We start from the raw sequence: 26,081 nt of genomic DNA, 5'->3' as shown, positions 1-26,081 counted from the left end.
AAATGCAGAACTAACAATATGGATTCTAACACTATAGCTATCCAAAGAGGCACGAAACAAGGATGCCCACTGTCTCCCTTCTTATTTATCCTGGCTCTGGAACCCCTAGCAATCCGCATCCGAGCAGCCACAGACATCAAGGGAGTGGAAATAAAAGGCAGGACCTATAAATTAGGGCTCTTTGCAGATGACCTAATGGTCACAACACCAGACCCCATAAGCACAGCAACCTCCCTAATCAGAGAACTCAACGCATTTGCAATGGTGTCGGGCCTACAGGTAAATTTCACAAAGTCAGAAGCTACGTGCTTCAACACCCCTCCTCACACCCAAAAAGAACTCACGAAGGTCACCAAAATAAAACTTTGCCACACCAAGTTCAGATACCTAGGGGTACAAATAACCAGAAACCTCAATAAATTATACCTCCACAACTACAAGCCCCTGTGGCGACAAATTAACAAAGACCTAAAGAGATGGAATAACATGAACCTCACTCTCTCAGACAAAATAGCCATGATCAAAATGATCACACTCCCAAAACTAACCTACCTATTCCAAACCCTCCCAATCTGGATCCCCTCAACCCAACTTCACAGTTGGCAGAGAAAACTACACTCTCTCATCTTCTCACATAAAAAACCAAGAATAAGCCCCAAATACCTGCACCTCCCCACCTCAGAAGGAGGATGGGGAATCCCCAACATAGAAGCATATTACAACGCCAACCAAATACGCCATATAATCCCATATATACTAGAAGATGAGACAAAACAATGGGTACACCTAGAGAAGGACACAATTGAAAACACCTGCACCACAACATACCCACTCCTCCCAAACAAACTAAAGAAAATTCCCACAACACTTAACAGGTACACACAGACCATGCTCAAAGCATGGAAAACACAAATAGGCAAACTATCCCCAACCCCATCCCCACTAATCCCCCTGGCATACCACCCATTATTCCACCATGCAGCACAAAACCTCCAGATAAAAACCTGGCGAACCAAAGGCTTGTATCGCCTAATAGACTTTTATAAAAATAACAAACCCTTGTCAACACAAGAAATACAAGACAAACTAGAAGACACCCAAATGCCCTGGTTAACACAACACCAACTACATGCCCTCTTAAACAACCCAACAGTAAAATCAGCAGCAACTAGGCCCCTGACAACCTTCGAAAACCTCCTCCTAACAACAAAGGGAAACGGTAAAGGGATGGTATCCGCAATATACAAAATACTACTCCAAAATCTCGCAAATCCCCTAGACGCAATCAAAAATCAATGGGAGAATGACATAGGCTATGAGATAAACCCCACTCAATGGACCAGAATGTGGTCTAAACCCCCCTTTAAATCCATATCAACGAAAAGAAAAGAACTCACACTGAAACTCACCTACAGGTGGTACCTAACACCAAGGAAACTAGCGCTAATACACCCAGGAACCTCACCAAAATGCTGGAGAGGGTGCACCTCCACAGGCACATACTTCCACATGTGGTGGGAGTGTCCCAAAATCCAACTATTCTGGACAACAGCCATACAAGAAATTTGTAAAATAACTAAGCAAGTAATAGACACCACCCCAGAATTGGCCCTACTAAACATCTTCCAAGACAACAATGCCCATTTACACCACAAAGAACTCATAACCCACCTGCTCTCAGCAGCCAGAAACACCATAACCAGACACTGGAGAGACCTGTCAGGAGTAAGCATGGACCAATGGTATCAAATAGTATGGGAAACAGCCCTACTAGAAAAATTAACTAATAAACTGAAACTGACACGGGGACAAACAGAAGAAGATGCCTTCACCCCGGTATGGCTCCCCTTTATCACACACACAGCCCAACAGGACAATGACAATAATCCACCAACAGCATACAAATCAGTATGGCTAACCTGATCCAAAACACCCACCCACCTCACTCACACACGAAAACAAAGATCACCACAGCCAATCACAAGCAAACAATCACACCCTAGGCCAACCCCAACCTCTCTCACCACCAAAGGAACACAAGTGAACAACACAAGCACGCTGACACCAAACTCTACACACATTAAACATAATAGAAACACCGCCACCCAATCCCACCCTTATCCATCTTCCCTCTCTCCACCCCCCTTTCTCTTTTCTCTCCTTTTTTTATTTTTATTTTTATTTCCTTCTCCCCCTAATGCCTCAACAAATGAAACGGATTTGTAAAAATGTTACATGGGGAAAAATATATATGAGGCACTACACTTCTGTAAAACAAGAAAATCCTTAATAAAATATTTAAAAAAAAAAAAAAAGAACAGTTTCAGGTTAGGAACGGACCTCCAGAACGAATTAAGTACTTAACCCGAGGTACCACTGTCCTTTTTTTTTTTTTACACGCAGCACATAGTTAAACTACAAAACTCCCACAGAAGGCAGTGCTGGCCACCAATCTAGATGGCATTGATCACAATCAATCATATTCCACTGCTGTAACCTCTTTCCATGGTTCAAGTGTTACGATTATTCAGCATCCTCAAAGTGGAGAAGATATGGAGATTGATGACAGCAGCATTTGTATCCAGCAGTGGAGCCAGGAAATAGTGAATTGCCTCCTCAACTATTACACTACTCTTTCTGCAATTGGTAAAGTGGCAAGTGACCCACCTTTGCCAACTGTCAATCCATGGTACACTGATCATGATCCTGCCTTCACCCCTAGGAAAGTTTATATCCTTGGCTAAATTCTGACCTGGAGAGAATGTATATTCAAGACACACAAAAATGGAGGAAGAAGCTAAAGTATCCTTTGCTGCTTTTCATGCAAAAAATGAACCTGGTACAGTATAGGGAAACTTGCATGTAATTTAGCATTGCTTCCACAAAGAAAGAAAGAAACATGTCAAGATAATCAGTCACCTACCTGCTGGCTAAGCTCCATCCTTTTCTTAAATTTCTCCCTGTCTCTGCATTGAGAAGAAAAAGTATCATGGTTTATGCTCAGTATATATATGCTATCTAATATTAAGTTGTTGTTTAACATGACCTTTTGCATCAATAACTTATGTTGTAGCCCTCCTGTATTGAAATGGGTTCGTGTGTCTTGCTGTTGGTGGTTTGAGCCCATCAAGCGACAGCTGTGGGCAGCATCCCTGCATTGTAGGGGGCTGGACTAGATGACCCTCAAGGTCCCTTCCAACTCCACAATTCTATGATTCTATGTAGCTCACTATAACTTCTAATGGTGAGAGCACACAACCATTTGTGAAAAGGACAAAGTTCACTTTTGTATTGTCAAATGAAGGTATGTTTTGGACTAGTGAATTCTTTTGTGGATTTCTTGACTTAAACAAATAACAAAAACGTATTCGAAACATAATGGGTTTGCTAGAAGGAAGCATATTACCCATTTAAAACTCTACAGAATAAACTTCCTAGTGCCTGTCTTCAAAATTGTTTGATGGAACACATAAAAAAGCCAACATTTCAACTTCCTGTTTTTATTTAATGCTCACCTTTTCTTAAACTTTTTCTCATATGGAATTAACAAATCATCATCTTCAGGTTCTTCATCCACATTGCAATTTCTAATTTTAAGAAAGGAATATAGATATTTTTAATCCAGCTAGCAAATGCAATCTGAGAAAAAACGAATTGCCGAATTTCTCCCTATTTTACCTGAACTGAGGATCAGGGTTGTATGAACAATACCACTTCTCTGGCAATTTATCCATTCCATCTGGAAGCTTCCTCCATTTTAGACATGAATCACACTGAACCCAGGTTTGATCAGGGCGCTTCCTGTAACAGAGTGTGCGGCATTGAAACTAAGCAAATATAATTTAAACCAAGCACAGAGTATGACTGAGTTTTATGTTTTTAGAAAAACTTACTGGGAATCTTCAACCATCTCTTCTTGAGGATAATCCAGTTTCTTTGCTTGCATCTCATTCCAGTAATCATTTAGCTTCTCACCAAGTGCTTGCATTGTACGCCTAATAAGCAAGAAACACAAAGTTGTGTCTCAACAAAACACATTCTGTATAATATGAAACATACATTGACAGTTGCTACAGAAAGCAAGTACTACTGGGAAAGAACAGTGAGCAGAAATATCACTTATGCATTTAAGGAAAACATACTAGAAATGTGCTAACGCGTAATCTATTTATTCCTTCCAAATCGTGAACTCCTAACAAGTTACAGTAGGATTCTGCATTTGGTTCAGATTCCAGACATGTCTACTAATGGTAGAGATAGTGGTGCCCCGCAAGTCGAATGCCTCGCAAGACGAAAAACTCGCTAGATGAAAGGGTTTTCCGTTTTTTGAGCCGTTCCGCAAGACGAATTTCCCTATGGGCTTGCTTCGCAAGACGAAACGTCTTGCGAGTTCTTGCGAGTTTGTTTCCTTTTTCTTTAAGCCGCTAAGCCGTTAATAGCCGCTAAGCCGTTAATAGCCGCTAATAGCCGTGCTTCGCAAGAAGAAAAAACCGCAAGACGAAGAGACTCGCGGAACGGATTAATTTCGTCTTGCGAGGCACCACTGTAAAGGGAAAGCAGTGAATTGCTTATTTTAAAAATGCTTTTAAATTCCTCCCTTTAGGATATAGGTGTGTAAATAATGCTAAAAACAAGAAATGGAGCCAAAGGGTGAGCTATAGGCAAGTTGTGTGATACAATGAGACGGCTCTAGTGCTCCTAACTGCAGAGTGAATGCTACAGAGACAATGTGTATTTCTCTACCCAAGGAGGTAGAGTAGGTAAAGTGGTAATGACATCACTGTTGGGAGAGCAGCTCTGTATGCATGAGCAGAAGGGACTTCCACAAGCCTTAGGGCTCATGTGCTTGACTCACATGGCCAGGAGAACCTAAGTGACAGAAGAGCTTAGTTTGACCATTAACTTGTCATTACATATGGACCTGAAACTCTGGTGGTGATCGTTGCTGCTGTTATTATTATTACTTATTGTATGAAAACCTTCCCATAGGGCAGGCTTCCTTAAACTCGGCCCTCCGGATGTTCTTGACCTACAACTCCCATGATCCCTAGCTAGCAGGACCAGTGGTCAGGGATGATGGGAATTGTAGTCTCAAAACATCTGGAGATGCCTGCCATAAGGCATCTCAAAGTGATTCCCAATACAGATTGGAAACAAACTCTGGTTTACTGGTTAGTTTAACAAGCCAAACTGTGGCTTGTTTAGAAATGTACTGCTAAGCCATGGTCTAGTGTTACATGCAGACTGGAAATTTAGCTATGGCTACCCACTGGGATGGCTTTGAAAGGAGTTTAGAGCTATTCATGGAATATAAGGCGACCAATTGCTACTAGCCGCAATGGTGGTGTTCTATCCCTAGTATCTCAAAGGAAGTAAGCATCTCAACAGCAGATTCCTGGGAATCACAAGTGCTATTGCATCCAGCCCCTGCTTGTGGGCTTCCTACTGCCATTTGTTTGGCTACTGTGAAAAGAGGATCCTGGAATACGTTCTTACCTGTATTCGTCAGTATAATCAAAATCTTGTTTGTTATGGGTTGGCTTTAGGAAGTTGCATTCGATAATCCCAACTACACCTACTCCCATGTTGTTTGCCTGCAAAGGGGTGGTGGTGGGGTGGGGGAAGCATATAGACAAGGAAGATATACCAATGTTTTCACCAAGAACACAAATTTCCAGTATTTTAAACAAAGATTTATACAAGTATACAAGTCCCATCACAAAAGATGCCAGAACAGGGATTATTCCAAGTTCAATTGCTTGGATAAAGAACTTCTTGAAAATGAAGTTTATTGTTTTAACTCCTAAGCAAGCCTCTGCTACCCCTTTAGAATTTCTACTTAAGAGTAAATGGGAGGTTGAGAAGCGACTTAGAATTTGGAGCTAGGTATTGGGATAGATTGGTGTCAGAATGCTCAGACTTATTAGTGAGAGTTGGGAATGGCAACATTCAACATGAAGCAGTTAATCAGAACACAGTGGATACACATACAGTTTAAGCATCACAGTGCTTTCAGTGACAGTAGTTCTTTTGGGGGGGTGTTATTAGGTTGTTCTTGTTTTTACTTTGATTATGTATTTTGCATTTTTATATTGTAATTTTATCCTGTGAACCGCCCTGAGACCTGCGGGCATAGGGCAGTATATCAATTCAAAAAATAACAACAACAGTTACTTGCAGAGGGGGGGAAATGGCTGGAAAGAAAAATGTGCAGTAAAGAAGGATGAAATGTTAATTATTGTCTGCACAAAAGAATTCTTGGCCTTGTGTTTTAGATGTCAAAAACAGCACTTGGCTGCCCCCAGAATGTAAGACTTTACTAAATGAGCTGCTGCGATGTCACTGAATGTTTACAACTTGTTTCTCAGAGAATGACAAGGATTTTCAAAAATTTGCAGGAAACCATTTTGATTAAAAGACAGATTTTTGTTGGTTTAGAAACCTTTTATAATGTTTTAAATATTGAGGGGGGGGGTTCTCCATTTTTTAAAAAAGAATAGTAATTTAAAGAATAGCTATCTTAAAATTAATCTGACTACAAGCATGTTAAACCTACATGTTAAACCTACATGCAGGTGTAAACAAAACTCCTGAAACAATGGCTCTATGTCGAACACACCGAGTTAAAAGGCTGCCCCTTTTTGCAGTTTGCGAAAGATTGGGGGCAGTTAGCTACTTTGTGTTTCTTGGAAGGGGGTGAGACTGGGGCAAGGCAAGAATTAGGCAGTATAAAGAAAGGAGTAGAAGTGAAACAGAACATGGAGTAGAGTAATCACTCTGTTTAGTCATAAATTTAAATATTTTAATGTAGAGATTGAGCAGATCAATTTCTATGCATCCTTGTTTAGTAAATACGTTAACATACCAATGGATAATTTAAAATGCTGATTTAAATGGCAGTGCTTTAAATTCAGTCCACCACGCTTTGAAAATATACAAAAATGGAATTTTACATCAACAAGACTAACTATAACAAGTTTCAATTAAAAGTGTGGAAAGATGAACTATTGCTATATGAACTTCTCTCACCTTTTGCTGGTAGCCTACTCTTTCATACGCCTTGATTAGTCTGTTTCTGTGGTACATCATCATTCCATAGTGATCTTTATTTCGACAGTTGAATCCAAAAGTAATTCTTACAGTTTTGGGCTTATTTGTGTAAGTTAGGGAAAATATCAAATTATGGTTCTTTTCATACTGAATGTTCATTCTAAACTGAAGGGAAGCTTTGCTTCTGCACATGACTGTGGCATGATGGGAAACTTTGCTTCTAAGCTTTGCTTCTGCACATGATGCTACACAAACCGTTCTAATACTAAGACATTCCCTCATCATCCCAGAATGTTCAGTTCACATTGAGTTCATGAAAACATTATATTCTGACCTGTTCTTAATGCATAGTTGACCACATCTATTGGAATGTAATTGTTTAAGTCTTGCTACATCAATCACTAGTTATAATTAGGAGGTTTTCATACCTGTCTAGTTCTGTGCTCCCTTTCCCAGCCTTTAATATATTGGTGATTAATGCCTATATGTAACCTTTGCTTTGTACTTGTGTTAACCAATCAGCAACCAGCACATACGTGGCAATGCTGTAATATTCAATAAAAGAGACTCCTCGAGACTTGCTCGAGAGGTGCCTCCCACATGACACTTGCTACTCATCTGTCGTTTATTTCAACCCAACATAAACAGAGCTGTCTAAAAAGATAATTCCACTAGCCCCCAAGAATGTGAAAGAGTATTAACCATTAATACAAGTCACAGTACAAAATATAATAATCATTTTGTATATAGTAAAATAAATATATTGTATTTCAAAATAGATAGGTTTTTCTCTGAAAAAAACTCCATGATTATACCGGAGAAAACTCAGAACTTTCAAATTAAACTACAAATTAAAGGAAAGTTAGTTAGATAAAGCCTTTAATAAAGGGAATTATAATTTGTGAAGAAATATCTTTACAACTTTTTTTCCTGTTTTAGGAACAGTAGCAATTTCTGATAATTTACTGATTATCTTACTTACTAAATGGACCCAAAGCCAGCGAGTTTAGCCAAATGGAGTAAAACGAAATTTAGGAATAAAAAACTATGCTTGCATAACACTGCTCCAATCCTAAAGTTGGTGACAAACCTAAGACCAATTTATTTCATTTAAAACTTAATATTCTATCCTATGGATCAGTTGCTTGTATTCTTCAATACAGTTCTGGAACAACTGAGCTTACTTCTGTACGCATATTGATATTAAAATAAAAAGGGATGGTTATAATTTTGTTCACTGACTAGCAAACTTTCACATTCTAACCAGTGACCATAACCATTAAAAAAAAAAAAGAAGAACTGCAACTATTTAGCAACTGCTTTCCTTTGCTGGCTGCCACTAACATAGGACTCTTGGTCACTCAAATTCCAGCAGTCCTACTACTTTTGTTGATGGACTCGCCTCTAGCCTTTCCAGTTCTGTGCCCCATTCTGTGGGTTAGATTGGACATTATCCTTGTTCGTTTTTACTATATATCACCTTGGGACAACTGTATAGAAGGCACTACTAGAGCTGAGTGGTAATCCTTTGCTTTTTGAATAAAAGGTAAAGGTACCCCTGCCCGTACGGGCCAGTCTTGACAGACTCTAGGGTTGTGCGCCCATCTCACTCAAGAGGCCGGGGGCCAGCGCTGTCCGGAGACACTTCCGGGTCACGTGGCCAGCGTGACATCGCTGCTCTGGCGAGCCAGAGCCGCACACGGAAACGCCGTTTACCTTCCCGCTAGTAAGCGGTCCCTATTTATCTACTTGCACCCGGGGGTGCTTTCGAACTGCTAGGTTGGCAGGCGCTGGGACCGAGCAACGGGAGCGCACCCCGCCACGGGGATTCGAACCGCCGACCTTTCGATCGGCAAGCCCTAGGCGCTGAGGCTTTTACCCACAGCGCCACCCGCATCCCCCTGCTTTTTGAATACCTCCCCCCCCCAATTCATGTTATTGGCTGTATACCATAGCCACTGCCAAAGCAACGAGAGTGATGAGGTGATACACTACTATTGGGTCTTTCTAAAGAAGAGAGATATGCATGTACAATGCAGCCCATCACCTTGGATTTTTTTCACCTATGAAGCAATAGCAGGTAAGCCTAAATGAGAATGTTTCTGCAACATATCACAAATTACGACAAAGCTTCTTGCTTAAAATCATGCTTAAAATCTGAGCTGATAGTGGAACCAAGTGGGGAAAGAAGTGAAGAGAAGAGTCAAAGGTTTCACATGCACTAGGCCAGCCGTTCTTGGTCAGTCTGCAGCAGCCCACAGTAATAAAGGATACAGCCAGAAACTTCGGCCTGTAAACATCTCGCTCTATGTGAGCAAGGCTTTTGGAGACTAGTTGCGTTTGTACTTTCTGTCCTCTTATAATTATTTGCATCCTTGGTTTTAAATATAAAATACTGCAATAAGCCTGAAAAGGAAAGGAAAGTACATGGTTAATTTTTCGTACATTTTGCAATTTAAAAGAAAACAAGTAACACGTTTTCAGCATACAGCTTGTAAAATATGTAAATTGGAGTTCTATCCAAATTTTGCAAATTTAAGTCAAATGATATTAAGTAAGCAATCAGAACTCACATGGCACTTTCAACATGTGTCCAGATTATACATAATGTTAAGCACTGGATTCTGCATGTGTGGGACAGAACAGCGAGACACTGGCAGATACAGTGATTAGTAAGGTGTCTGTTAAGGAGAAAATTATTCAGTCCCCCTTCTGCAAAACCACCAGCATCAGAGAGAGTCCATCACAGTATATTTGTAGACTATTTCAGCCGGGAAGAATGCCCATTTGCACAGTGCAATTTCATTTCATCATCTTTGGCTAGAAGTCTTATAACTTAGTGAAATGGAATAAATGAACTTTTAAGATAAGCATATTTTAACAGTGATTTTTTTTTTTTTAGGGTCCAATGCAAAAAGAACAGCTGTGATGATTCTGCATAGAATACCACGTACAGACATAGTGGAGAATAACATTACAACCAATAGGAAAAAAATGAATAGTAAGCATTACCCGTAAGGAATAATCACTTTCAGGAACAATCTGATCTTGTCTCTCTTGTTTTTTATACCCTCTTCTCCCTGTTACTTCATCTAAATCAGCAGGAATCCTAATATCGTATTTATCTGTATCGAAATCAAATTCTGTTTGTTCGTTTTTCTCTCTGTGGAAGGACATTTAAAGAAACGTGAATTTAAACAATACTATATATAAATACAGCAATAGCAGCCCTCAGTAATCAGCACCATTTAAAGTATTATTAAACATTTCTCTGAAGTTGTAGCTTAACATTTCTGGAGGGTACATCATTATCTCTCCTTGATTTAGGGTATGCTGCTACATTTTAACTACCAGTACGTACTTCTAACTAAACAGGGAAATTCAACCATAGCATCTGGACTCTGTTAGCAATGCTATAGCCATCTTAAAAACATAAAATACGTTTCTGTATTTTTGTATTTCTGAAGCCAACTGACGATTCCCAGGTAAGATCCTCCCTCTATTGTGTGGGCAGGTAGTCAACTGACTGAGGTAGGCGGAGACCTCCAGGTATCCTACCTGGGGGGAGACAAAGCCAAGCCTGTGCTAATGGTGCCGCATAGGGTCCAGGGGCTGCCCGCAACCACACAAATGACGCCCCCCATTTAATGTGGGGAGCGGTCATTTTTACTCTACAGAGTTTCCTGACAAAAGCAGATCAGGCTAGTCAACTTAGCAGAGAGCCCAATTTGTTATTTTATATGCTTATTTTATGCCTCTCATACACAACTGAGAACTCTGTCTATTGGGTGTTGATAGAATATTAATTATCCTGAAATCAAAGTGGAACTAAATCTCTGTTAACTTAAGTCTTTGTCCTCTGAAAGGTATGGCCAAAACAGTCAATTGACTTGACGGCAAGGAGAAATAGCATAATGGACAAAACCTTTTAGCGCTGTATACTTGCATATGCCAAGAATGCTATGGAAGAAACCTGGGTGTTTGTCCTTTAACCATTTGCATTCTGGGATATTCAGTTGCCAGCAATGAAATGGGAGACTATTTAGCATCTTCCAACTATTCCAACTACGTATATATAGTTGGTAAAGCATGCTACCCTTTATCCTTGGCTTCTATTCTGTAGGAATATGGCCCGTTTTTCTTTCACTAAATAGTGTTGAATTTCACTTTGCAAATATTATTTCATTCATTCTGCTTTTTCCTCCTCCATTGTATTGTTGAAATTTTTAATTGTTAAAAATAAAATATTGAATTTGCCTTATGCTTTATATTGCTTGAGGGACACGTCTCATACTCTAATATCTTAGGAAACAGGGGAAATGCAAAGCCTAGTGTTCCTTAGATTTCACCATTGTTAGATACTCCTTGAAAAGTGGCAATAGCTGGAAATGATCCTAAACGATTTCCCCTTTAGCATGGGAAGAATACATAGCTCTCTGGTCCCATGGTGAATGAAAATATGGAAAGGAAAGCTTTAATTTCTGCTGGTGAAAACAGCATGCATGGTAGAGAAGTTGTGCACATTTTTCACTAGAGAGAGCCATTTCCCTATTCACAATATACCTGCAATTTGGGGGAAATATAATGTAAAAGGTGGCCATTTCATGGTCTGCAATTATAAAATTTGTTTCAAGGGAACATATTTTAGATGTTTGAAGCAAAGTTAATTTCCATGTTCACTTTACTACGCTAAAAGCACATGGTGAAACTTCCCCCAAGACTCAGAGGGACCTGTGTTAAGTGATTCTTGGGAAACATTTTTCATGGGAGTTGAGTTCATCCCAGATTGCTTGATTCATCCATGATTAACATTAGAATTTGAAGTAAGGTAGATGGGGTGAAGTAAATAAAATGTGTCCTAAAAGAAATATAAACAATAAAGCAGTAACATGTAATGCTTTGTTTACCACAGCTTAATCCTTATGAATTTTGTGCAACCGTATCAAATCAGCACACATCAATGCTGCATTACCAGCTCGACTATTAACAATGGATTTTCTCTCACCTTCGAAGGTTCCAAATAATTATTCTTGTTCCTTTTTTCCCTATAATAGCATCAAGCTCTGCAAGCAGCTCCTCTTCAGTAGGAAACAGAGAGTGTTGCAGGATAGCCTTCAAGCTGGCTGCTGATTTCTCACGTTTCATTAATTCCCGTATATTATATTAAGGAGTTGGCATATTTAAGAACTGTTAAACCTTGCTCAGATAGCTTATAGCCTTTTCCATCTAAATCTCTCCTGAATGAATAAACTGATGAGCATTTATTGTGCGGCTGTCACTTAAAAGTCCACCCCATAACTATTTTATTGTTTCAATCAAATTAACAGCTGGTCAACTTAGGTCTGTGACCACACGGCAACTTTAACATTACCATGTTCCTGAAGTAGTCTGGAAATCTTGGCTCACCACCAGACCCTCCAGAGGTCCCTAGCTCTACAAGAGACTATATACAACCACAATGAAATATTTAAAACTGTGATCCTATGGTAATCGGTTATGTGCAATTATGTTGTTACAAACCATAATGCATATAATTAAATGGAACACATCTATTGTCAGCTTAGTCTTTTAACCTGCCTTTCATACTGCATGCTCCTATTTAATATCCAAATCAGGAAAACTGTAGAATACAGTCATACCTCGGGTTACAAAGCTGCAGGCTGTGCGTTTTCGGGTTACTGACCGTGCCGAACCCAGAATTACTCGAACAGGTTACTTCTGGGTTTCAGTGCTCGCACATGTGCAGAAGTGCAAATTAACGTCACACGCATGCGCAGAATCGAATCACACCAGTGTGCAGACACGGCGCTTCAGGCTGTGAACGCTGTGGGTTGCGAACGTGCCTCCCGGACAGATCACGTTCACAACCCAAGGTATGACTGTACTTTTCTAGTTCCAGCCTAGGAAAAAACTCTCATTTTCTGCTGCTGCCGTTTACTTCCTTTCAACCTTACAATTTTATGTCATAAATTTATATGCTGCCCTTCAATGTAATTTCCCCCTGGCAGCTTACAATAAAAAATACTAAAGAGACCTGCAACAAAATGTTGCAGCGAGGAGTGCCCTGTTGATTTTACAGCCAGCTATGCTCTCCTTAGCATACTCCATTCCATTCCATCTCCCACAACAGCCACTGAGCAGCCGGTGGAAACTGAGCATGCTAAATCATCATTGGCCTCTCTCTTTTTGGAGGGGTGGGACACTTTTTTCTATAGTGGTATCTCGGTTCTCGAACTTAAACTGTTCCAAGAGTCCTTTCGACTCCCAAAACCATTCAAAAACCAAGATGTGGCTTCCAATTGAGTGCAGAAGCAGAGTCGGATGTTCGGCTTCTGAAAAACGTTCACAAACCAAAACACTTACTTCTGGGTTTGTGGCGTTTGGGAGCCAATTTGTTTGGCAACTAAGCCGTTCGGGAACCATGGTTTGACTGCACTTCTGAGTTCTGTTTTATTATACAGTGGTACCCCGCAAGACGGAAAACCCGCTAGACGAAAGGGTTTTCCGTTTTGGAGGCGCTTCGCAAAACGAATTTCCCTATGGGCTTGCTTCGCAAGACGAAAGCCCATAGGGAAATCTCCGGGACAGCGGGGAAGCGCAGCGCGTCTTCCCCACTGTCCTCGGACCTCCTCCGAAGCCTGGCCGGGTGGGGCGGGGCGGAGAGACCTCCTCCCGCCGCCAGGCTTCGGAAGGCTGCTCCGAAGCCGGGGGGGTGGGGCGGAGGGAAATAAAGGGGGGGGGAATTATTCCCCCACCGCCAGGCGTGGGGCTGGGGCAGGGGAAGCCCGAGCTTCCCCCTCCCCCAGAACGGGACCCAGAGCCATTCCGAAGCTGCGCGCAGCTTTGGCATTGCTCTGGGAGCTTGCGGGGCTGGGGGAGGAGGAAGCCCTCCGCCAGCCTCCAAACCATGTCGGGAGACAGCGGGATGGCGCGCTGCGCCTCTCCCGTTGTCCCCCGAGTTTGCGGGGCTGGCGACGGGGAGGAGCAGGCTTCTCCCCCCCGCCAGCCTTCTAGCCAAGTCGGGGGACAACGGGAATGGCGCGCTGCTCCTCTCCCGCTGTCTCTCGAGTTTGCGGGGCTGGCGACGGGGAGGAGCAGGCTTCTCCCCCCCCGCCAGCCTTCTAGCCAATTCGGGGGACAGCGGGATGGTGCGCTGCGCCTCTCCCGCTGTCTCCCGAGTTTGCGGGGCTGGCGACGGGAGGAGCAGGCTTCTCCCCCCGCCAGCCTTCTAGCCAAGTCGGGGGACAGCGGGAAGGACGCGCTGCGCCTCTCCCGTTGTCCCCCGAGTTTGCGGGGCTGGCGACGGGGAGGATCAGGCTTCTCCCCCCCGCCAGCCTTCTAGCCAAGTCGGGGGACAGCGGGAAGGGCGCGCTGCGCCTCTCCCGTTGTCCCCCGAGTTTGCGGGGCTGGCGACGGGGAGGAGCAGGCTTCTCCCCCCCCCCCGCCAGCCTTCTAGCCAAGTCGGGGGACAGCGGGAATGGCGCGCTGCGTTTCTCCGCTGTCCCGGACGGCTTTCAAAAGCATGCCTTCAAAAGCCGTCCGGGACAGCGGAGAAACGCACTGCCTTTCTCCGCTCTCCCGGGAAGGCAGGCAGGGGGGAGCAAAGACTTTTGCCCCCTGCCAGCCTTCAGAAGAGGTCCAGGACCTCTTCTGAAGGCTGGCGGGGGGCAAAAGTCTTTGTCCCCCCTGCCTGCCTTCCCAGGGGCTTTTAAATCGCCCCGGACAGGGAAAAGTCCTCCGCTGTCCCGGGCGATTTTAAAATGCCGCCCGCCAGCATTTTAAGATCGCCCCGGACAGCGGAGAAGTCCTCCGCTGTCCCGGGGTTTTTTAAAATGCTGGGGGTGGGAAGAAAAGCCCTTGTCCCCCTCCCCCAGCCTTCAGAAGAGGTCGGGGGACAGACTGTCCCCGGACCTGGTCTGAAGGCGGTTTCCATAGGAACGCATTAATTGATTTTCAATGCATTCCTATGGGAAACCGTGCATCGCAAGACGAAAAACTCGCAAGACGAAGAGACTTGCGGAACGAATTAATTTCGTCTTGCGAGGCACCACTGTATATAAACATGTGTCTTTAGAAGAGGCTGCAGTGATTGTTGGGCTGTGATAGGTGTAAATCACCTGACATCATTATGTCAGGTGACCAAGAGGTGGGTGATCAGGTCCACCTGTCAAAGCTGCCGTGCAGTGAGTGGTGGTGGATTAGGATAAGGTCCACTAGTCAGATCCAGTTTGCCACCTGTGATATATACGTTTAGAGGTAGAACAATAAAATCATAGAACAAAAAATAAAGCCTAGTAACATAAAACTAGTTAACATTAATCTCTTCAAGAGTTAAAAGTCTGAGAATAGACATAGCTATTCATCTAGGACCGAGGAGACATTAGCATAGACCCCAAGCCAAGCTTCTGTGGTGAGAGACTTAAATTCTATTGGAATACAGTACTGGTATACAACTACTGCCCAGTATATAAGAAGTAATGTTTCCTGCTTGGCAGGGGGTTGGACTCGATGGCCCTTGTGGTCTCTTCCAACTCTATGATTCTATGATTCTATGATTCTAATGCTGGAATAAGAGATCATCTTGAGAAACAGATATCCCAGATACAATCTATCACTTGGGCTTCAAAATCATGGAAAGGATATGTTTCTTGTTGAATGATATAATGGGAACAACTACATGTTCTGCCTTCGTAACTTCCAAGAAGGTTTGTGACAACATGCCCACGCTCATGATTTCTCCATTCTTGGTGAAAACAATTGCATCTTTCCCAAGGCGCATCGATCCTGATTTAAATCCATTTCCATACAATCCAACTGGAACACGGCCGTTCAATGCAACTTTGTCGCTGAAGCCAAAGCTGAAACACATGAGTTTGAAAAGATGGAAGAGGGGGAAGTGCTTATCATAGTGCCGTGCTGCTTATGAGATTTGATTTAAATCAGCGGTTTCAACTACCCAAATCTGCAGTGGAGTTAAAATAAACCAGCTGCTGTTCCTAAACAGTATTCTTCTTTCAGCTTCAAACATAATGTAACACTTTATTCCTGGCTAATTCATATTTTGAGAAATACATTGTGATAATCATGATGCAGAAAAAAATGGTATCTGCTAGTGCACGTTACTTGTGATGTAGACAATCTACCAGATTGTATTGGGTGTTAGGGGTGGGGTGGGGGACACACTGTGCTCTTTCTAGAGTAGTTTGCTCACCTTTGAGTTCCCACCCTGCTTTTGGCTCTCACCTGTGGTTCCTACAAGCTGTCAGCATGTGAAAGCGACCACACCCTGGTAACAGCTTTGACTGGCCAGTTAAACCAGGTGATGGTAGCCGATGGGTCTCAAACCCTTGTTGAGTTATAGCTCCAGCAGATTGAGGAAACAGACCAACACAGATAGTCAGCAGCACATATACATGGCATTTCTACTTACACAAAGAGCACCCTGGATCAAGGCCACTGCATTTGCACCTGTCTCATTGTAAAATACACTTTAGACCATACAGAAGCGCCGGTATTAGTTTTTCATGGGCACATAATCACATAATTGTGAATCATTTATGTTGTCTAAACTGAAGTACAGTTAATATTTCTCCACAACAATAAATTTGGTGTCCTAAAAATGCAACTTTCTTACATTATACTTTTACGAGCATGCAATCAAAAGCCAGAGACTGCACACACCACTAAAACTTTACCCACCTCAACATCTTATGCAACTTGTCTGCATTCATACCATTTCCATTGTCCATAAATGTTAAGCATGTGTTCTCATTTATAACAGTTTTGTCAATCCACATCTGTTTTGCATTCACATCAGGATCGTAGGCATTATCTGAGAATAAAGAGTGGTGCAAAAATTAAGAACAAGAGTAATCTTCAATAATAAAAACAGAACCACCCTGCTGGATCAGACCAGAGGTCTTATCTAGTCCAGCACCTCATTTCTCACAGTGGTCAACCAAATGCCTAAGGGGAAGTCCACAGGCAGGACTATATCATTTATTTCTGTCTTTTATTACTATTTATTGAATTTATATACCACCCTATACCTGCAGGTCTCAGGGCAGTTCACAGAATAAAATCAAAATATAAAACCACAAAATAAAACAACAACCCAATAATGCCCCCCCCGGCAACCCCCCCCCCACATTTTTAAAGGGCACAGGATGTCAATCAAATCAACCAAAGGCCTGGTTAAAAAAGAATGCTTTTGCCTGGTGCCTAAAGGTGTATAATGAAGGCGCCAAGCGAACTTCCCTGGGGAGAGCATTCCACAGATGAGGAGACACTGCAGAGAAGGCCCGTTCTCACGTTGCCACCCTCCGGACCTCTCAAGGGGGAGGCACACGAAGAAGGGCCTCAGAAGATGATCTCAGGGTCTGGATAGATTCATATGGAAAGAGGCAGTCCAACCTGGTCTCTGAATTCTGCACTAGCTGTAGTTTCTGAACCATCTTCAGAGGCAGCCCTCCTACGCATTGCAGTAATGTAACCTTAAGGTTACCAGAGCATAGACAACAGTAGTTAGGCTATCCCTGTCCAGATAGGGGCGTAGATGGACCACCGGCCAAAGCTTTTTATTAGGGTCTTACAGCACAACCTACTCAGAAGTAATCCCCACTGAGTTTTATGGAGTTTGCTCCCAGGTAAGTGGTAATGGATTGCAGCTTTAGTTTGTTAAAGATGTAACAACCAGTTAGAAATAACTGCTCCCGTGTAATACATAAAACAAGTATGGCTTAGCCTGCAAAAATACAATGTTGTTCACATACCTATAAGTTCAGCTGCAGCACTGAAAGGCCAGGTGTGACTGGTAGAGTTTGTGTGCAAAAATTTTGGACATAGCTGAAACAACAGAAAGTGTACACGTTAAAATCAAAATAATTAAACTTCTAGGTACATACATCTGCAATGTACATACAGATGGAGTGTTGCAATGCAAAGCAGTTACGAAGTTTTACTTTAGATAAACCATCACAAATATACACCATCTGCAAAATTCATAAAAAAGCACTGTAAGAACGAAATAAAACATGGTACGCAGAAAGGTGCAATGCCTCATTGACTCAGAAGTATATTGAGTTCCTGACCTAAAAACTTTACACACCATGGGGTTCAGCCGGGGATTGGTTTCTATTTAAATAATAATAATTCTGAAGGTTTTAACAAATTGAGCACTAAAATCCAAACACGTTTATAAAAAGATAATAAAAAGCAATATCAAAAAAGAAGAATAAAGAGGAAAAAAATATAAAATAGAATACTTATGATCTTTACAAAACACAATTATATAAAAAGAGGAAAAATAACAAAAAGAATAGAAAAATAGATGAAAAGAACTCCTACCTCCCTATCTGACAATTATCTGAAACAACAATTATTCAAAGTCAGGAGTCAGCAACCTAAGGCCCATGGGCTGGAAGTGGCCGTTTGGCTGGCCCATGAGCCGCCCCCAAACTGAGTCACGCGCTGTGCTAAACCGGCGCAGCGCGGCACGGGGACTTGCTTCCACAGCGCCGAAAATTGCATCTGTGCAGACACCAAAAATCATGGGTGCGCATGATCCAGCCCACGAAGGGATCTCTGCAGGACCGATCCGGCCCAGGCAATATAAGCCTTGCCGAGTTTCCGGTTGATCGTGCACGCCATCACAGTTGGGGGAAACTGCTCCAGCGCAGCAGACCCCCAAGAAAAACCTCAAATCGAGCATTTTGAGGACGTGGGATCCAGCAGGTGTCAAAAAGCGGGCTCCCCCCTCCCGCCAAGCTCTGTTTTTGAGCTCTGAGAGTGAGGGGGTCATAGCTGCGATGCATCGTACAAAACGCTTACTTTGATTATACGAAGCTGCGAGACTGTGAGGCATCAGCGGTCAATTCTTCCAACATTAAAAGCATTCATTGACTTTATTGTGAGTACCTTCTACATTTGGATTAAAATTTGGAGCTACTCTATCCCATTTTTCTATAAATTTTTGATTTGAATTGCCTCTCAGGCTATTTGTCAGCTGCGCCATCTCAGCGAATTCTTGTAGCTTATATTGCCAGTCCGTTATTGTCGGGACAACTTCTTCCTTCCACCCCTTTGCCACCACAGTCCAAGCTGCAGCCACTGCATATAAGAATACAGTGGTGCCCCGCAAGACAAATGCCTCGCAAGACGGAAAACCCACTAGACGAAAGGGTTTTCCGTTTTGGAGGTGCTTCGCAAAACGAATTTCTTATGGGCTTGCTTCGCAAGACGAAAATGTCTTGCGAGTTCCTGCAGGGTTTTTTTTCCCTCCCCCCCATTTTCCCAAGCCGCTAATCAGCTGATCCGCTAACCCGCTAAAGAGCTGATCCGCTAAGCCGATAAAGAGCTGATCCGCTAAGCTGCTTATCAGCTGGTCCGCTAAGCCGCTTAACACCTGATCCGCTAAGCCACTTATCAGCTGATCGCTAAGCCGCTTAACAGCTGATCGCTAAGCCGCTTATCAGCTGATCCGCTAAGCCGCTAATCAGCTGATCCACTAAGCCGCTAAACCGCTTATCCGCTAAGCCGCTAATAGCGCTAATCCACTAATGGGCTTGCTTCGCAAGACGAAAAAACCGCAAGACGAAGAGACTCGCGGAACGGATTCTTTTCGTCTTGCGAGGCACCACTGTACCTCTCTAAAGGTATTCAAGATGTCCCTGCCAGCAATGCTTAACAGAAATGCCTTGGGTCTTTTTAAAAAGGTTATTCCAAACATTTTTTAAATTCCTCATAAATTAAACCCCATAACACTTTGATCTTCCTACATGTTCACATGTGATACATATTGCCATTACTCTCACCACACCTCCAACAAATATTCACTAAATTTTTATACATCTTAGATAATCTTGAGAGGGTCAGGTACCATCTGTGTTGTATCTTTAACATATTTTCTTTGACGTTATCACATGCCGTAAATTTCATATTTGTTCTCCAAAGATCTTCCCATTCGGCCATCATTATTGGAGGTCCAATATCCTGTGCCCATCTTATCATTGTTGCCTTAACCTCCTCCTCCTTGAGCCGACCCCTGTTCAAAGTGTTTAACATGTGCACTCTAAATCAGTTTCCCCCCCTCTGCAGGATGTAACTTTTCCCAAATTTCCCCCCCCCCAAGTCCAGCTTTAAATTCTTGGTCATCCAGACAGCCAATATGACTCTTCTAATGTCCTTCTAGTAATCCAAACAGATATTTCTCCAGTTTCTATATAAAAGCTCTTACAAAGTTCTTTTAAAGAGTTTCAGCAATCTCAGCCAAGTCACAGTCCAAAATTATTGCCAAATTGATATTCATCCAGTCTTCCTTCCTTGCGGTTCCTTTTCCTCCCCCTTAGATTCTCCCAGTCTTCATCATTTTGATTCACTGGGGAAGAGGAGACGTGTTTCTTATTTCCTCTGCCTGATCTGGCATCCCCTCCAAATCGCTTTCCTCATAAGAGACCATAGCTTGAGTTGTATTGCAATTACCTGAACTGCCAACATCACCATCTGTAGGTTGTTCATTTTTCTACGAAGTGAATTTCCCCACCACCTCAACAGAACCTTTCAGCCCTTCCACTGGTGAATGGTTTCTAAATGCACAAGTGGGTCCCCACAACCTTTTTTGCAGAGAAGGTGGGACACAGAGAACATTTTCCTTCCTTCTCCAAACTGTACCTTCCTCTCATGGTTTGCTTGGTTCACATGTAATGTGAAGCCAGCCTCTGATTTCTTTCCTACCTGGCCTACAGCAGGAAGGAGAACAGCAGGGAATTTCTAGTAGAAACTGTGTTTATGGAATACAATCTTACTCAGCTATGAGTGATCGCCAAAGAAGAGGAGGAAGAAGAAGAAGAAGAAGAAGAAGCAGCAGCTGAGAATCAAGGGGAAGTGGCATCAGTATTCAAGTCAAAGAACTGGTTGCCAGATGTGAAATATATTGACTTTTCCCCAGCTCTCCAGGGCATTTCAGGACATAAACTTTTGCAAAACAATCTCATTTGTTGGGGGATGCCCCTTGGGAGAAACACCAGTGTTAGAAACTTGGATATACCAGCTAGGCACCAAATGGCTCCTTAAACCAAGATTACAGTCGCCAAAACGAAACGTCTAGTTGCAACTGGAGCCCCCAAAGGTTTCTGTCTCCTTGGCCTTTGTGTCCTTCTCCCAATGTCCAGTAAAGGTCATAAAGGCTAAGAGTGAAACATCTGGGACAATACAGCTTGCTGACAATAAGTTTTAGAGAACAGGATTTTGATAGGGTGGCTCCTCATCCCTCATTCTCCTCTCTAAGTGGTTTTCTGAGAATATTAGTTGCTGACTAGGAGATCACAACCTCTGCATGAATGACTCCAGAGTGCAAACATGGAAGCAGCAGCAACATGTTCTTACTAAAATCAGTTGAAAATCCACCAAGAATTGTGAAAGAAAATCCAAGACCAGACAAAGATTCACTAAAACAATACATCTCTTATGAGACATTCTATGTGTTCCCCATCAAAAGCAATATTCTGGAAAGGGCATAATATTACTTTGTTCATCCTCCTCAGCTGTAGCTACATGCATCTGTCTTCCACCTGATGCATCATCACAGTGCAAACACAATAAAAGTGTTCTTGCCACTCCCTTTAGACTGGTTATTTAAGCCGGAAACAAAGGAAGTGAAAGGATATTAGAGTTGCCCCTCAGGCTTACCAGATTTTTCGCTCTATAGGACGCACCGGACCATAGGGGGGGGGAGAACAGGGGAAAAAATTCTCCCCCTCTCTGCTCAGCGCCCCTTCAGCGAAGCGGCAGGAGAAATGGAGCCCCTTCCATTTCTCCTCCTGCTTCATTGAAAGGGCGCTGGGCAGAGAGGGAAAACTGTGCAGCGCCTCTCCAGCGAAGCGAAGCCTGGAAAGCAAGAGGGATCGGTGTGCACCGACCCCTCCCGCTCTCCAGGCGGCTATCCGCAAGCCTTCTGAGCGCAGCGAGAACTCCCGCTGCTCTCCGAAGGCTTGCGGATAGCTGCCTGGAGCCCCCGGAGCGCAGCGGCAGTTCGCACTGTGCTCCGGGTGCTTCGGACGGCTATCCACAAGCCTTCGGAGCGCTGCGCTCTGAAGGCTTGCGGATAGCTGCCTGAAACCCCCAGAGCGGCAGTTCTCGCTGCGCTCCGGGGGCTTCAGGCTTCTCCTTTTTAGCTGCGGGGCTGGGGCAGGGGAAGCCCGAGCTTCCCCCGACCCCAACCCCCAGAACAGGTTGGGGAGCGGTGGTCCCTTCTCCCTCCTGGGGAAAAGCCCGCAAGAGCCACTCAAAGCTTGTGTGCGGCTCTTGGGGGCTTTTCCTGCCTGCCTCCCCCCTGCATTCGCTCCATAGGACGCACAGACTTTCCCCCTTAGTTTTTAAGAGGGAAAAAGAGTATCCTATGGAGCGAAAAATACAGTAATTTGATAGGAAACCCAGCCCCTGCAGGCAGGTTGGGCTTCACAGTGTAGCAGCATGTAGGTCATATTGTGTCAAAGACTGAGTGAGCTCCAAGCAGTCTTTGCTATGCTTCTGTCCAATTTGAACAATAAGCTTGCATCTATAGTCAGCTGTTATTATCTCCCCAAATCACTCTGGGAGAAATTCATTGTAGCTCTAAGGAGATTGTTCTGTCAGTGCAAGCATTTTAGCTTACCAGTGTGCTGCTCTGGGGGTTCCCTGACCTGTTCTGAGCCCATTTCAGGGGCTCAACTAGGCACACAGTAGACTTAAGTCACTCCTGGCTGCTACAGCAAAAGCAATACTCCCACCCACTCATCCACAGATAAAAATTAAACTGAAACACTCTCACCCCTCTCCCTAGCCCAGAGGTCAGCCATGCCAACCCAAGAATTTTATCTCCCTCCACTCAGATGCCTTGACTCAAGGCCAGGGGCAAGTGCATTTTCCAGGGATGATGTGGCAACTCATCTCTTGCAAGGAGATGAGCAGCAAATGGAAAGCAGGGAGAAAGGACAGAAGTTTTCCTACACTGCAGTCCCAGCTGCTGCACCTCTCCTGCTGTTGACCAGGGTCCTGAAAAGCTGAAAACCACCCATTCTGGCAAACTAAGAAATTATGCATAAGAGCCAATATCTTTCTAGCTGTTGCCATATTTTGTGTGTATAGCTGTAACGTAATAAAAATTTACCAGTGGTTTTAACTTGCTTAGATCACTGCCTGGTAGTTGGAAGGTAGCTCCAGAACCAGATCCCTGCTGAAAGGTGCTGAGGGCATGAACTGTCTCACAAAAAAATCCTACAACTGAGGGGGAAAATCACATGGTGTCTATGGCACACAGTGTATTTCATCAGTTGAAGCTTATATACCAGTTATGGTCCCTTGCAGACAGAAACAGTGTGGCCATAACTTTGGTACCACTTACATAGCTTTACTTTTGCTTAGAGTTATTCACAGTAACCTCCAGATAGATATTGAAATGCACTAGATATAGAGCTACCTTTGAAAACTCTCCTGAAACTCTAGGACATGGGTAGGCAAACTAAGGCCCGGGGGCCAGATCCATCCCAATCGCCTTCTAAATCCAGCCTGCGGACGGTCCGGGAATCAGCGTGTTTTTACATGAGTAGAATGTGTTATTTTATTTAAAATGCATCTCTGGGTTATTTGTGGGGCATAGGAATTTGTTCATTTCCCACCCACCCCCCAAAAATATAGTCCAGCCCCCCACAAGGTCTGAGGGACAGTGGACCGGCCCCCTGCTGAAAAAGTTTGCTGACCCCTGCTCTATGACTTGGTAGTCCAAACTATAGATCAGGCTTCCTCAACCTTGGTCCGCCAGATGTTTTTGACCTACAACTCCCATGAACCCTAGCTAGTAGGACCAGTGGTCAGGGATGATGGGAATTGTAGTCTCAAAACATCTGGAGGGCCGAGGTTGAGGAAGCCTGCTATAGACAGACTAACTAGGACCTGCCAGCAAGGAACACTAACTATAGACAGACTAACTAGGACCTGCCAGCAAGGAACACTAACTATAGACAGACTAACTAGGACCTGCCAGCAAGGAACACTAACTATAGACAGACTAACTAGGACCTGCCAGCAAGGAACACTAACTATAGACAGACTAACTAGGACCTGCCAGCAAGGAACACTAACTATAGACAGACTAACTAGGACCTGCCAGCAAGGAACACCTGCTACTGGGACCAGTTCAGTGTGCTGGTACAAACATATAAGGCCCCAAACAGCTCAGGGCCAAGTTATTTGAAAGACCACCTTACCCCTTAAATACCCAGTAGATCGCTGTGGTTTGTGAGAGCGTTTCTCCTGCAAGTTCCAAATATCTCAGAAACGTACTCCACAATAACTCAGAGCAGAGATTTTATGTGGCCAGCCTTGTTCTGTGAAATAGCATTCCTATCAAGATGCACACAGTGTGTCTACCGAGACGAGTTGCTGTGCTCACTAGACCTGGGTATCTTCACCACAGCCAGAGCATACATTATTGCCATTTGTCAGGCAAAAGCAACACTACTCAAATCCTGCCTCTGCTGACTCCTCCCCTCGAATTGCTGGAAAGCGAAAGCTAAAAATCACCCCTCCCGCGCTTCCTTCTTTCAGACTCACACGAGCACCGTATTGTGTGCGCCCCCCTTCTCACGCAGAACCTCGCCCCCACGAGGGCACAAAAGGAGCAAGCAGTATTTACAACGCGCGTGGCGACATTTCAGAGGTGTCTGGAGCCTGCAGCATTGCAAAAAGATCGCTAAATCTAGATAAGAGAGCCAAACTCCTCTGCCTTTAGGGAGATGCACGGGAAAGAGAATTTGCCTCTCCCGCAAGGATGGGATTAGCCCACCAGCGGCTGCCTCTTATTTTATTTTATTTTGCACAATTTTTTGCACAAGAGGCAACTTGGAAGGGCAGAAAGGGGTTTCCCTAAAGAGAAGCCTCGGAGCCCTTCAGCTCCGCGCTGCTGAGAGAGCAAAAGGGACAGGAACCGGGGGGGGGGGGGGGAGGGAGGAGGAGGTTCCCGCAGCCCAGGAAAACCGCACATTTAACTTCGCAGAGAGGATTTGCAACCGGGCGCCCCGAGAGCGCGAAAGGCAAGAACTCGAACATCTCCACCCGCGGCGGGTAAAGCGCCTACGGGACGACGCCCCAAACCTCGCCTCTGCCTCGCAAGCCCCATAAACGCAACCTGTCGCGGCACCCTGCGGAAAAAGCCGCCGCCACCTCCCCGCCCGCTCTCACCGCACTCAGAGGAATCCCGTTCTCCTTTAGGACCGACGCCATCTTAGCTCCTCCAGTACAAAAGCCGCTGCCGCAAAGAAGCTTCCTTTTTCCCAGGCCCCTCTTCTTCAGCGCAAGTTATTTCCGGGGAGGAGACTGGGCGGAGCTGGAAAAAAAATATAAATCACATTTTCCCTTCGCTTTCCCTTGGCGGCTGGCGCTGTTGTTGATTTGGCTCAGCCGGCGATGAAACGTCACGGAGGGCCGGCCGCCGTTTGCATGGCCTTTCGGTTCCACTGTTTACGTCTTCGGCTTCCCTGCTCTGCATGTGTGTATGCAGATGCAGAGAGCGGGGAGTTCAAGTTGAAGGCATGATGCAGCGACAGTTTTTCGTAGCGCTCAGGGTGGGCTACTTCTCTGGAACGCAACCCGTGTAAAAGAGAGATTCAAGATAAGGGTGGGAGGCTAAATAGAAAGTATCGCCTTCCGTATTTATTTAGAGAGATTTACAAGCTTCAAGAGCTCTCGAAGCGATCAATGTACGCAAACTAGGCAGGGCCGGATTTAGGTTTGATGAGGCCCTAAGCTACTGAAGGTAATGGGGCCCTTTATATGTCCAGCTACCCTTTGTCAACAACAGATTGTCGCTGCTTTTTTGTGCTGAATACACAGTATGCTATATGGTAATTTATGGACCTAATAGGTATCTAAAGCCATTTGCACGTAACAAAATATGTATTTTATCATAGTAATTGTTGAACTGAAATACAATTAAGAAGAAGTATATTAATCGAGAAATATGATTAAGAAGAAGTAAATTAATAGTGAAATAATTATTA

General features: G+C 43.9%; 1 protein-coding gene across 2 annotated transcripts in view; it reads right to left on the bottom strand.

The window, feature by feature from the left end:
* The window catches only part of MORC3 (MORC family CW-type zinc finger 3), a 33,842-nt gene extending 8,292 nt beyond the window's left edge, over nt 1–25,550 (bottom strand). Inside the window, exons 1-13 of one of the 2 annotated variants that reach the window (XM_077927330.1) lie at nt 25,264–25,550; nt 17,823–17,895; nt 16,750–16,882; nt 15,696–15,908; nt 12,056–12,205; nt 10,063–10,213; nt 9,325–9,456; nt 7,030–7,149; nt 5,497–5,594; nt 3,894–3,995; nt 3,679–3,801; nt 3,516–3,587; nt 2,924–2,966 (exon numbers count right to left, since the gene is read on the bottom strand). In XM_077927330.1, the coding sequence (XP_077783456.1) occupies nt 2,924–2,966; nt 3,516–3,587; nt 3,679–3,801; nt 3,894–3,995; nt 5,497–5,594; nt 7,030–7,149; nt 9,325–9,456; nt 10,063–10,213; nt 12,056–12,205; nt 15,696–15,908; nt 16,750–16,882; nt 17,823–17,895; nt 25,264–25,305 (1,452 nt within the window). In that variant the 5' untranslated portion in view covers nt 25,306–25,550. The remainder of the gene's footprint in view (nt 1–2,923; nt 2,967–3,515; nt 3,588–3,678; nt 3,802–3,893; nt 3,996–5,496; nt 5,595–7,029; nt 7,150–9,324; nt 9,457–10,062; nt 10,214–12,055; nt 12,206–15,695; nt 15,909–16,749; nt 16,883–17,822; nt 17,896–25,263) is intronic. The other variant, XM_028727140.2, reaches the window with a different exon arrangement.
* Between the last annotated feature and the right edge of the window lie 531 nt (nt 25,551–26,081).

Source organism: Podarcis muralis, chromosome 4 (genome assembly GCF_964188315.1).
Source record: "Podarcis muralis chromosome 4, rPodMur119.hap1.1, whole genome shotgun sequence".
NCBI lineage: Eukaryota > Metazoa > Chordata > Lepidosauria > Squamata > Lacertidae > Podarcis > Podarcis muralis.
Note: the sequence above shows the minus strand (reverse complement) of the source record. Positions and strands in the feature narration are given on the sequence as shown.